The sequence below is a fragment of the Oryx dammah genome, unplaced genomic scaffold (assembly GCF_014754425.2).
Source record: "Oryx dammah isolate SB20612 unplaced genomic scaffold, SCBI_Odam_1.1 HiC_scaffold_27, whole genome shotgun sequence".
In the NCBI taxonomy this organism is placed as follows: Eukaryota; Metazoa; Chordata; class Mammalia; order Artiodactyla; family Bovidae; genus Oryx; species Oryx dammah.
The window spans coordinates 11,354,931-11,367,538 of record NW_024070211.1 but is presented as its reverse complement, the minus strand read 5'-3'; the positions used below and the strand labels follow the sequence as shown (position 1 = coordinate 11,367,538).

The 12,608-nt window shown below is 53.0% G+C and overlaps 1 protein-coding gene across 1 annotated transcript in view; it reads right to left on the bottom strand.

Annotated features, from left to right (window-relative positions):
• The window catches only part of OPRD1 (opioid receptor delta 1), a 40,389-nt gene extending 30,968 nt beyond the window's left edge, over positions 1-9,421 (bottom strand). The window contains exon 1 of the mRNA XM_040229818.1: positions 8,916-9,421. Within this exon, the coding sequence (XP_040085752.1) occupies positions 8,916-9,142 (227 nt within the window). The 5' untranslated portion in view covers positions 9,143-9,421. The remainder of the gene's footprint in view (positions 1-8,915) is intronic.
• Between the last annotated feature and the right edge of the window lie 3,187 nt (positions 9,422-12,608).

The window sequence follows — 12,608 nt, the reverse complement described above, 5'->3', positions numbered from 1 at the left end:
TCACAATACCAAAGCCTTTGTGTGGATCACAACAAACTGTGGAAAATTCTTCAAGAGATGGGAACACCAGACCATCTGACCTGCCTCCTAAGAAACCTGTAGGCAGGTCAAGAAGCAACAGTTAGAACTGGACATGGAACAACAGACTGGTTCCAAATCAGGAAAGGAGTATGTCAAGGCTGTATATTGTCACCCTGTATTTAACTTACATGCAGAGTACATCATGAGAAACGCTGGGCTGGAAGAAACACAAGCTGGAATCAAGATTGCCGGGAGAAATATCAATAACCTCAGATATGTGCAGATGACACCACCCTTAAGGTAGGAAGTGAAGAAGAATTAAAGAGCCTCTTGATGAAAGTGAAAGAGGAGAGTGAAAAAGTTGGCTTAAAACTCAACATTCAGAAAACTAAGATCATGGCATCCGGTCCCATCACTTCATGGCAAATAGATGGGGAAACAGTGGAAACAGTGAGACTTTGTTTTTTGGGGGGCTCCAAAATCACTGCAGATGGTGACTACAACCGTGAAACTAAAAGATGCTTGCTCCTTAGAAGAAAAGCTATGACCAACCTGGACAGCATATTAAAAAGCAGACATATTACTTTGCCGACAAAGGTCTCTCTAGTCAAAGCTATGGTTTTTCCAGTAGTCATGTACGGATGTGAGAGTTGGACTATAAAGAAAGCTGAGCACTGATGCTTTGAACTGTGGTGTTGGAGAAGACTCTTGAGAGTCCCTTGGACTGCAAGGAGATCCAATCAGTCCATCCTAAAGGAAATCAGTCCTGAATATTCATTGGAAGGACTGATGCTGACACTCCAATACTTTGGCCACCTGATGCAAAGAACTGACTCATTGGAAAAGACCCTGATGCTAGGAAAGATTGAAGGTGGGAGGAGAAGGGGACGACAGAGGATAAGATTGTTGGATGGCATCACTGACACAATGGACATAAGTTTGAGTAAGCTCCGGGAGTTGGTGATGGACAGGGAAGCCTGGCATGCTGCAGTCCAGGGGGTGGCAAAGAGTTAGACGTGACTGAGCGACTGAACTGAACGATGTGAGAAGGCTGCTAGCAAAATATTATCTATGATGTGACCATTATTTCAATACAGTATGACTCCAATGTCATTAAAACACACACACACAGTGATAGACACAGAAAGAGATGGGAAGCAAATACATCAAAATGACAAAGCATTGCTCTTTATGGTAGGATCATGGGTAACATTTGTCTCTGCTTAATTGCCTCAGTATTTTCTGAAATAACTAGTGTTACTTATAGCAACATGTGTTATTGTGTTTATTGTAAAAGAAGATGTTTAGTATTGAGCTGATAGTTTCCCTGTAGTATCCACCTCAAAATTCTAGTTCCTCTGGGGCTCAAGAAATGTCAATCAAATGAATGAGATGCAAGTCTCACTCTTCGGCTCAATAGATAAAATCATGGAAAATGTATATAGCATACTTACCAAGTTCCTGGCTCTGTACTGAATTCCTTCACGTCCAGCCTCATGACCTTCTCATAACCACCTTGTGAGGGTAGGAGTCTCACAGGGGTCTATTTATACTCCCACTTTACAGATGAGAAAACTGAGGCCAAGAAAGGTCATGCATGTATCTCCCAAGCTCCCTCTCTTAGTAAATGTGATTCCCAGGTCAGTCTGGCTCTGACATCCAGGCTCTCAAGTGCTGTTACCCCATGCAGAGACCTGAGAAGTTTGCAGACAGCAATCTGCCTTCCTCCCCAGCCCTGGTCCTCCCTCCTCTAAATAGGCAGGCCCAGCCTTTGGCTCCACTGCCCATGTGTCTCACGGACAGCAGTGGTAGAGTGGGTCTGGAGGGGTTTGGGAGCCAGGAAGATCTGGGTTTGCCCCTTTCTGGCTGTGAGAGGCACCTGCTCCATCTGAGCCTTCTGGTGCTCATCTCTCACCCCCTTGCAGGCCCGTCGTGGCTTGGAGGAGCCTCTGGCCCGTGGCAGGAATACGGGAGTGACTCCTCTGGCTTCTCCCTGGTGTGCCTATGAGTCACATACACTCCCCAGAAAGTAAACCCAACAGGCTCGGAAGCCAGGCCCCAGGTAGGGCCAGGAGGCACAGGGACACTCGCCAGGACTGCAGCTGCCCTCCCTGCTCAGCCCCACCAGGGCTCATCGGCCCAGCCTCCTGCCTTCTGCAGGTCCCCCAGCACTGCAGTTCGAAAGGGACAACCAAGGCTAGGATTTCCCGGGCCTGCCCAAGGTCATCCAGCTCTCCATTGCCCTGATCCAACCCCTTCCAATCTGCCCCATGTCCCCCTACACCAAATTCATCCTCTTGAACTCCATTCTGCACAGACTGCTCCAAAGTCCTCTTCCCCATGGCCTGTGACTTCAAGTTCCCTCATTTCCCAGCATGGCTGCCTTCCCATGGGCCCAAGAACCTGTCTAGTCTCACAACTCGAGCCTCAGCACAGCCTCCAGCCCCTCATACAGCCATGCTGGGCCTGAATCCAGGCTTCTCTTAAGTCCTCCCTCCCCTCTCCCCCCCAGAATCGTAGTAACAGTGTTAGTCGCTCACTTGTGTACGACTCTCTGCGACCCACCCTGGACTGCAGCCCACCAGGCTTCTCCGTCCATGGAATTCTCCAGGCAAGAAAACCAGAATGTGCTGCAATTTCCTACTCCAGGGTATCTTTCTGATCTAGGGATTGACCCCAGAAAGATGAAAGAGGAGAATGAAAAAGTTGGCTGGAAACTCAACATTCAGAAAACTGAGACCATGACTTCCAGTCCCATCACTTCATGGCAAATAGATGGGGAAAAAAAATGGGGCTCCAAAATCATTGTGGACGGTGACTGCAGCCTTGAAAGTAGAAGATGCTAGCTTCTTGGAAGGAAAGCTAAGACAAACCTAGACAGTATATTAAAAAGCAGAGGCATCACTTTGACAACAAAGGTCTGTCTAGTCAAAGCTATTGTCTTTCCAGTAGTCAGGTATGGATGTGAGAGTTGGACCATAAAGAAAGCTGAGTGCTGAAGAATTGATGCTTTCGAACTGTGGTGTTGGAGAATACCCTTGAGAGTCCTTTGGACGGCAAGGAGATCAAACCAGTCAATCCTAAAGGAAATCAACTTTGAAGATTCATTGGAAGGACTGACTGATGCTGAAGCGGAAGCTCCAATTCCTTGGCCACCTGATGCAAAGAGTCAACTCATTGGAAAAGACTCTGATGCTGAGAAAAATTGAAGGCAGGAAGAGAAGGGAGTGACAGAGGATGAGATGGTTGGATGGCATCACCAACTCAATGGACATGAGTTTGAGCAAACTCTGGGAGATGGTGAAGGACAGGGAAGCTGATGTGCTGCAGTCCAAACAGTCAGACATGAATGAGTGACTTAACAGCTCCAGTATTGCAGGCGGATTCTTTACCATCTGAGCCACCAGCAAAGCCCCCACCAGAATGACTCCCTCCAATTCCCGGGGGCTGGCTCATGGAGTTCCTCTAATATGTGCAGCCCCCTCCCCCAGGAATTTTGGAAGGCAGAGACTGTAGTCGGTGGTTCATCACCAGCCCCAGGGCCTGGCTGCAGCTCAGCACTCAGCAGGCGTGCCTGACAACCCTGTTGAGGCGGACACCCGCTTGCAAGGCCTTTCCCGCTTTGGCCCCTGGCGGCCAGCCCTGCCCCCTAGCACTCCTCCTCCAGCCACAGTGAACTTCCCCGCCCTCTGCAGTGCTGCCTTCTGATCATCTGAAGATTTCTTTGCTCGCGCTGTTCCTCCTGCCTGGAAGGCTCCACCCTCACCTCTCTGTGGAGCCAACCCACTGCTCCCGCCTGCATCACGATTCAGCACAGACACCACCTGCCCTGGCTGGGTGCCTCCAGACTCCGTCAGCTCTGAAAATTTGCAATTGTCCCTGGAGCTGTAACTTACTAGGGGGTCCAGGGCGCATGGCTGCGTCAGAAGCCAGGGCCCATGATGCGGCTTCAGCTGAGCATCTGGGCCGTGGGGGCTGCAGCTGGACAGGCTGGGCAGGGTCCATATCAGCAAATGCTTGTGAATGAGTATATGTGCAGATGATGCAGGAAGCAGGAAAGGACTCAAGGTGGAAAGTGTAGACAGTCTCATGGCCACCAGCTCTGCCTGCCCGGAACAGCCACTGGGGTGCCAGTTAATCTCAGCATCTGGCACGTGCTGAAGGCCTACTCTGTGCCCAGTGCTGTGCTGTGACCTTTACATGCATGGTCTCACGTAGTCCTCCCAAGAGCTATCCTGATCACCACAATTTTGCAAATGCAGAAAGGGGGCTCAGGGGAGTTAAGCCGTTTGCCCAAAGCCATGCCACCAGACATGGTAGAGCAGGGATGGTAGACCAGCACCACCTGACCTGGTGTGACCTTCTCCACTGCACTGTCTCACCTCACTGGGATCTCTCCTGGCCCAAGGGCCCCGGGGTCTGCAAGACCTCAATCCAGGCAAGAGAGGGGAGACAGACCAGAAGGCAAGAGGTTCACGCTGGGTCTCCAAGAGCAAGACAGGAGCTCAGGGCTCCCCCCCACCCCCCGAGCACTCATCCCAGCCACCCCTGGCACCTGGGCAGTAGACAGAGGGGACAACCAGAATGCCTCACTCATCTGTCGTGGCCCGCCCCACACCAGGCTGCCAGGCCCAGCCTCCGCTCCCTGCTTGCTCTGTGCTGCAGCTCCCTGGGATGGGAGGCAAACCACAATGCTCTACCAACACCACTGTGTCATCTTTAGGACAAGGTGCCTCTCAGGCAGGGGCTACGATCCACATTTTATAAATGAAGAAATCGCGAGGCAGAGCAGCCATCCAGCCTGCCCAAGATCTGGGCAGGTGGCAGAGCTGGCATCTGATACAAGGAGAAGAGTCAGAAGAGACACCAGCCCAGGAAGAGCTCAAGGGGCAGAGTCATGAAGAGACAGGGAGGCCTGGTGGGGGTGGAGGTGGGGGGCTGGTGAGAGATACAGCGAGGTGTAAACACGCCCAAACCAGGGTCAGGGAGAGGAGAGGCAGCAGACAGGGCGGGCGGACGAGCGGCCACACCGGAGAAGCATCGACTCCGTTCTCCTCCCTGGATTCGGGGCAGGCAAACCAGGAAGTTCTGGGCCACGTACAGGGAAGATGGCATCATCACTGATGACTTCTGAAGATGGAGTCATCAGAGATGTGGGGATCCTTAAGCCCTTCACACTCCACTCCACCTCGCTGGGATGGGAACTGTGAGAGGCCAGCCCTGCTCAGGGCATGACTCCACCCGGAAGGAGGGTTTGTCAGGCATCTGCTGTAAAGACTCCCCAAGTCCCCACGCTGGCTGAACTCACCCAGCAAGGGGAGGGAGGGAGCATCTGCCTGGGGACCACACATCCCCAAACTCCTGCTCACACTTCCTGGAAGCCTCAGAAATCACAGGCTGTTGGCTAAGAGTGCAATTCCCAGAGGCCCCTCTTGTGTATCCAGAAGGGTGAACGGGCTTCCCAAGCATATTCTTGGAAGATGGGATGCGGGAACAGGGAGTGCTTTGTGCTCTGGGATTCTGAGATTCCTGTGATCTTTTTTTTTTTTTTTTTTTTCAGCCCCTCATGTATGTCAGCCTTGTTTCTCACCTTTTTACTTAGTTACCCTCTCCTTACCTTTCAGCTCCTCAGAGCCCTTCCTGGAATTTCCAGACCAGGTGAGACCCTCCCTGATCCTGGGTCTCACAGCTCACTTTTCCATGGCCCTCAGCACAGCTGCAAACTTATATCTGTTGGATGACTAGTGGATGAATGTCTATTTCTCCCAGACCTAAGCTCCACGAGGGCAGGGATGGTGGATTTTCTTCCCCACCATCACATCTCAGCATCTAGCATGGATTTTTATTGAATGAGTTTATTCTTTTCATCCCTTCACACAGAAAAGGCTCAGACACAACATGTCTCCTTTAATCCTCACCACCACCCCAGATGTCCTGCTGTTATTTCACTTTACACGCGAAGAAATGAGCTTCGGAAAGGTGAAGTCACTAGTCCGAATAGACAGCAAGTAAGTGGCTTTGAACTCTGGATTTGCACATTGATATGTCTGACTTCAGAGCCCCAGCTCTGCCGCTCACCTCCCTCCTTCTTTGTCCCAACAGCCCTCTGGATCCCTGGATCCTTTTGCAAACCCTCCCCTGTTCTCCAAGTAGGCTGAGCTCAGGACTGACAGGCAGAATTCATCCATTCAACCACTCATTCATTCAGCCAATCAACTGACTCACTTACTGGTGGGGCTGGGCTCTGCATGGTCAGAGAACCATGGATACACCGGAGGTTTCCTGTATCCTGGCTCCCCACTGTCCACACACTGCTCTTGAGTCGAGCCCCAGAGAGCTGCCCTGTCCCTAGCCTCCCTTTCAGTGGAGGAGGACTAAGTGCCAGGGCCTGCATTCCCCTCCCCAAGGACGGCAGCCTAAAGCACATGTGCTGAATAACGCGTGTAGAGTCGCCGTGCTTTTGTCTCCATCATTCTCTGAGAATCCTAGGACAAGAGGAGGGATAGGATTCCGCCCCCTCCTTCTATGCAATTCTTTGTCCCCTACCCCAGGCAGCTCTGGAAAAAGTTCTGGACCTAGAGGAACAAGCCTCCTTGCCTCCCTCTGAATTGCAGCTTCTTCACCTGTAGACTAGAGGTGACAATGATGGGGATGCTAATGCCTATCCCACCGGGATGCAGGCGAGGATGCAATCAGTCAGGCCCAGTGATCACATAGATGGCTGCCCCGGGAAATGTCTGCTCAACACAGGGACCTAAGGGGCCCGCTATGCTGCTGGCAAGATGCGCTTGACACAGGGTGATTTGGGGAAGGTTGATGGGTAGCGCCCTAGCACATGGAGCCCAGAGCCTGCCCTCAGTGGACCCTCAGAAGTGAGAGGCCCTCCCCTGGCTCAGCAGGACGGGGGTTCACTCATCAGCCGACCAGCCAGAGGCCCCAGGAAAGAGACTGGAGGTGGAAGTGAGCACACTGACACTTGGCTTTCCCCGGATCAGAGCACTGAGACCTCCCCCCAGCCCCCGAGAGCGCGAGTGCAGGAACCTGGGCTCCTGGAATCAGAGCTACTCCCAGGCCCACCTTAGGAAAAGCACCCCCTCACTCTCCTTCTGAGGAATCTTACTCCTCCTCCTCACACTGACTGGGTCCAGACACCATGCCAGCTGCATTTATAATGCTCTCTGAGTGCCACCTCACAAAAACCCTGTCAAAGAAGACTCTATTACTTCCCCATTCTATAGATGAAGAAACTGAGGCTCAAAGAGGCCAAGCGGTTTACCCCAGTGGCAGAGCCAGTTCGTGGATAGAATTAACACTCAGGTTGACTTGAGTCTGCAGGACTACTTCCCAAGGTAAAGTGGGGAGAACCACTGACAAAGCAAAGATCACTCCTGCCTGTGCTTGGGGGAATTTTCCCACTGGAGCTGGTGATGAGTCACTGAAAGAACAGGAAATTCTCGTGCCCTCCACTCCTCCTGGGGGAGCAAAGCTTCCCCCGGAATCATCCAAGCCAAAGCTCCCACAACACCCCCACACCAAACAACACTCCAGTGTACCATGCTCTGTCCAACAGAGACCTCCCATTCTGGAACTCATGGTCCCAGCTGATGGTCTCTATCCCCTAGACGGGGAAACTGAGGCAGGTGGGGCAGATGGTGGGCGAGAGGAAAGGGCCCCCGGTGTGACAGGCATCAGCAATTGGGCCAAGACCACAGTTCACATCTCCAGCCTCTGAATCCACAATCTGCCCCCTGCCTTCTGCCCTGTCTGGTGGTACCAGGCCCCAGAGAGGTTCAGGCTTGTCCCTTGGTCAGCCAGCACAGATGACCCATTTCCAGTTAACCAGGATGGGAGTTTCCTTTCAAGCCCTTTTGCCCATGTCTGCATTGGCAGGGCTGGGTCAGGACTGCTTCTGGGCTAGCCCATGATGCTTTAGACTATCTGGGAAGGTCCCTGCACCACAGAGACACATAAAAGAGAACTTTACTTCCTGAGATGAAAGTACAAACTCCACTCCAGCCCAACCACATCACTTTTGCTTTTGCCAGGAAAAAAAAAAAGTGTTGGAGAAGAGAAGATGAGAGAGGGGACATTTGTGAGGAGGATCCGCAGCCTCTCTGAATCACGTCCAGAGCTCAGAACCAGATGGCCCCAGGGAAGGAAGCAGAGAGCGACTGGCTGGCCCACTGTACCCAGGAACCATGGCGACCCCTCAGCAGATGCACACCCAAGTGTCCAGAGCCACTCTGGATGCTCTCCTCCCATGGGGGCTTCAGGGTCTGACAAGAAACAACAGTCATGTTGTCACTCACTCTGACAGAGAGAATTACCAACTGATAGGGTGAGACAAGCACATACACCCACACTCGAGCCCCAACAGATGGTCCCCAAATGTGACTTGGTGAGCGCCCGTCAGCACGATGCAGACACACAGGCGCTCCTGTGCCCCCACCTGCATACTCGGCCCACACACCGCTGTCTCGCCGGAGGCCTAGGGCACCTCGGGCATCTCTGCCCACCACCACCAGGAGGTCCAAACAGGCATCGGTACTGTCACAAACACAGAATCAGGCACTCGCAAACTGTGACAGACACACAACTGTCACCAAACTGTCTCACATAGTCTGACACAGAAGTAGGGGGAGGCCAACAGATTACCCAATGTTAGTAAAACGCGCGCGCGCGCGCACACACACACACACACACACACACACACACACACACATGCCAGGGTGGCCCTTGCCATGGAAGCGCTCTTTCCGCTGGGCCCCCGGACGCCCCCTTCAGGAAACCCAGAGGCCCCGGGTGTGCGGAGTCCGAGGTCAGGGTCCCAGGTCCGCTGTCCCCACCCTCACCCTTGGGGCCCTGCCGGGCGCTCCAACCCGCAGCGGACTCACCGGACGATCCCGAACATGACGAGCACGTTGCCCAGGAGCCCCACGGCGCACACCGCCGAGTAGAGCGCGGTGATGGCGATAGCCAGGGCAAGGGACGAGGCGCTCCGTGCTCCTGGCGGCCCCGACGCGTTGGCACCCGCGCTGGGGAAGGCGCTGGGGAAGGCGTCCGACGCGTTGGCGAGGAGCTGGGGCTGCAGCTCGGGGTCGCCGGAGGGGGCCGGCTCCATGGCGGCCAAGAGGCCGGGCTGCGTACCTGCCCGCCGTGCGCCCTGGGCGCGGAGACCCGGTGCCAGCAACGCGCCAAGGGAAGAGGCTGCGGCCGGGACGAGGCCGCGGCCCCGACGCCGCCGGACGCTAAGCCCCGGCCTCCTTGCTACCCCCGCGCCTCCTCAGCCGCCTTGCCGCCCGCACCGGCCCGGCCCCCGGCTCCCGCCCGCTCTCCAAGCCGCGAGAGCTCTGAGCCCGGAGCCGCTGCGGGCTCCTCGGACGCGCCCGCCGCGCGCACCACGTGGCCCGGAGGCGGCCGCCAGTCTGCGCCCGCGACCGGGGGCGGGCGCTGCACCACCGGCTCGGAGTGGAGCCGGGGGAAACTGCCCACTCCCTCCCTAGGGATGCTCCGCAGGTTCGGGTGCGTCCGCGCGGACCGCAGCCGGGACTCACCTCCGCATCTTTCGCTGCTTTGAGGGTGGGAAGGACCTGTATGTGAATCCCGCCCCTCACCCCTGCGCTAACAAGCAGAGTTACCTTGAGCAAGTCATTTAACATCCCTCGACTTCATTTTCCTTTTCTGTAAAGTGAGAATAATCACACCACCTCCTTCAGAGGGTTGTTGGGGAGATTAACATGATGCAGTTAAAGAATTTAGCTCAGTGCTGGGTACATAGTAAACGCTTCATAAATAACCATTATTATCCTTTTTTTTTTTTTTTTTTGCAGCCCATTCATTTGCTCAACAGATCTTTTTTGGGTGCGGAATATAAGAGCCAGGTACTATTGAGGTGAATTCTCCAGGCAAGAATACTGGAATGAATTGCCATTCCCTCCAAAGGATCTTCCAGACCCAGGGATCGAACTTAGGTTTCCTGCACTGCAGGCAGATTCTTTACCATCTGAGCCACCAAGGAAGCTCAAGTGAAGGGCCGCTAGTGCATAAAGCCCTGCCTCCTTACAGCCCAGTGGAGGAGAGAGACCTCAATCCCAAGATCACACTGAGGAAGATCTGGTCACACACGGAGGAGAGTGAAGGAAAGCAGGGCATTCCTTTGGCGGGACCTACAAAAGCCAGGGGTCAGGACAGCTTCCCTGAGGAAATGACACTTAAGGTAAGATGTGAAGTGTGAGGAGGAACTGACTTAGGAAAGAGACTGGGGAGGAGCATTTCAGTCAAAGAAGTCACACATGGGGGCTTCCTGGTAGCTCAGGGGTGAAGAATTTGGCTACCAATGCAGGAGACACAGGTTTGAACCATCCCTGATCCAACCTGCCACGGAGCAGCTAAAGCTGAGTGCCGCGATTACCGAGCCAACACCTAGAGTCAGTAGTCAGCAACAAGAAAAACCACCGCAATAAGTCCATGCACTGCAAGTACAGAGTAGCTGCGCAGCAACAAAGATCCAGCACAGTCAAAAATTAAAATAAAGTGTTTTTAAATATATATTTTTAAATCACATGTGCAAAGACCTTATGTTCAGAGGGATAAAAGGCCAGGAAGAGGAGAGGACAGAAAGGGAGTGTGGGGAGAAGGTAGGATCTCAAAGACCATCTTAAGGATCTCTGTGGCTGCTGTGGGTGCACGTGGAAAGAGGCCATTTCTGACACCTTCTCTCTGACCTGACCAGCCTCAACCCAGAGCCATCCTCGTTTTGGGGGCCCCTGTCCTTCCCAGAACATTCTCCCTATTGTTCCAGCACTGTGCTGAGCCCTTTATCCAAAGCAACACTTTGACATAGACTCCCCAGTTTACAGACAAGAAGACTAATATTCTCATATGGTAATTTTTATTTGGCCTCAGTTAGTTCCCCAACCAGGCATCAAACCCATGCCCCCTGCAGTGGAAACAAGAAGTCTTAAATCACTGGATCCCCATATGGTAATTATTTCTAGCCAAGTTTGTTTCCTCCTTGGGAAGACCAGGCTTGATTGATCCCTGGACCCAATGGAGGGCTGCGGTCACAATGGGTGCTCAGGAAATACTTATTGGATGAATAAAGGACCCGGGTTGGGGGGGGGGGACGGATTTGAATGGGACAATACTGGAGTTCTTGAGCTCTGGACTCTGTGGTGACACTCTTGGCCCTGTGAGTGGCTGGGTGAGGACCCCTCACTCTCTGGCTTGAGTCATCCATCTATGCACAAGACTCTTACCCTTTCCCAGAAAGAACAAAGCCGGAATTCCCCAGATCATCCTCCTCTCCATTCTTTTCTTTTTTAGGAACGGCTTTATTTGTTTGTTTGTCTATGGCTGTGCTGGGTCTCTGTTGCTGCATAGAGGCTTTCTCTAGCTCTGCTGAGTGGGGGCTGCTCTGTTGCAATGCGCAGGCTTCTGATTGCAATGTCTTCTCTTATTGCAGAGCACGGACTCTAGGTGCATGGGCTTCAGTAGCTGCGGCTTTCAGGGTCAGCTGCTCCATGGCACGATCCTCCCGGACCAGGGGTCAAACTTGTGTCCCCTGCGTTGGCAGGCAGATTCTTAACCACTGGAAGGGGAACCACGGAAGCTCTTCTCTCCATTCTCTTCATCCCTCTCAGCTGCTGCCCAAGTCCCCCTACTAGCTACAGCAGACTCCCCACCCCCCAAGGCTTTCCCACCCAGCCATCTAAGGACTCATCAGACAGGTGATTCTTTACTCGGTGGTCACGTGTGCTGCTAAACCTCTCTCCCTGTCCCAAAAGGCCTGGTATACTCAGAGACTTTTCTAGTGCCAGAGGAAAGAAATTGGAACAGGACGCAGGAGGGCTGTTTCACTAGAGTTCCAGCCCCCTCCCAACTCCTCCAACAAGCCAATTTTTTTCCCACTTCAGGACATTTGCATATTCTATTTCTTCCACTGGGAAGGGCTCCGCCACCTCCTTAGGCTAAATGCTATTCATCCTTCAAGTTTCAGCTTAAATATCACTTCCTCCACGAAAACTTCACTGACTGCCCTCCTCCACTGCCCCATACAATTAGATCAAGCTGTCCTTATCATTCGTTCTCCCAGCACCGTGCCCCTCTTCCGCACATAAATTTATCTGGCTAATCACTGGATTTGTGTGCATCCCCTCTACAATAGATCTTGTGCACTTCTGCACCTCCTCCTTAGTGCTTGATGTGTGATTGACTAGAAAGCTCAATTCCAGCTTTGGTGAGCTCCCCCTTTGATGAGGGAGACAGAGCATTTACAGCTTAATACAGGACCTACGAATTCTCTTAAGCAACTCAAAACCCTTTGCATAAACTCTGCAGTCACGTCTTATTTGGAACTGAAGTACAGATCTCCCTCCATTACAATGGGATTGTTGTTGTTCAGTCACTCAGTCATGTCCAGCTCTTTGTGATGCCATGGACTACAGCACGCCAGGCTTCCCTGTCCTTCACTATTTCCCAGAGTTTGCTCAAACTCATATCCAGTGAGTCGATGATGCCATCCGACCATCTCATCCTCTGTCGCCCCCTTCTCTTGCCCTCGACCTTTCCCAGCGTCAGGGTCTTTT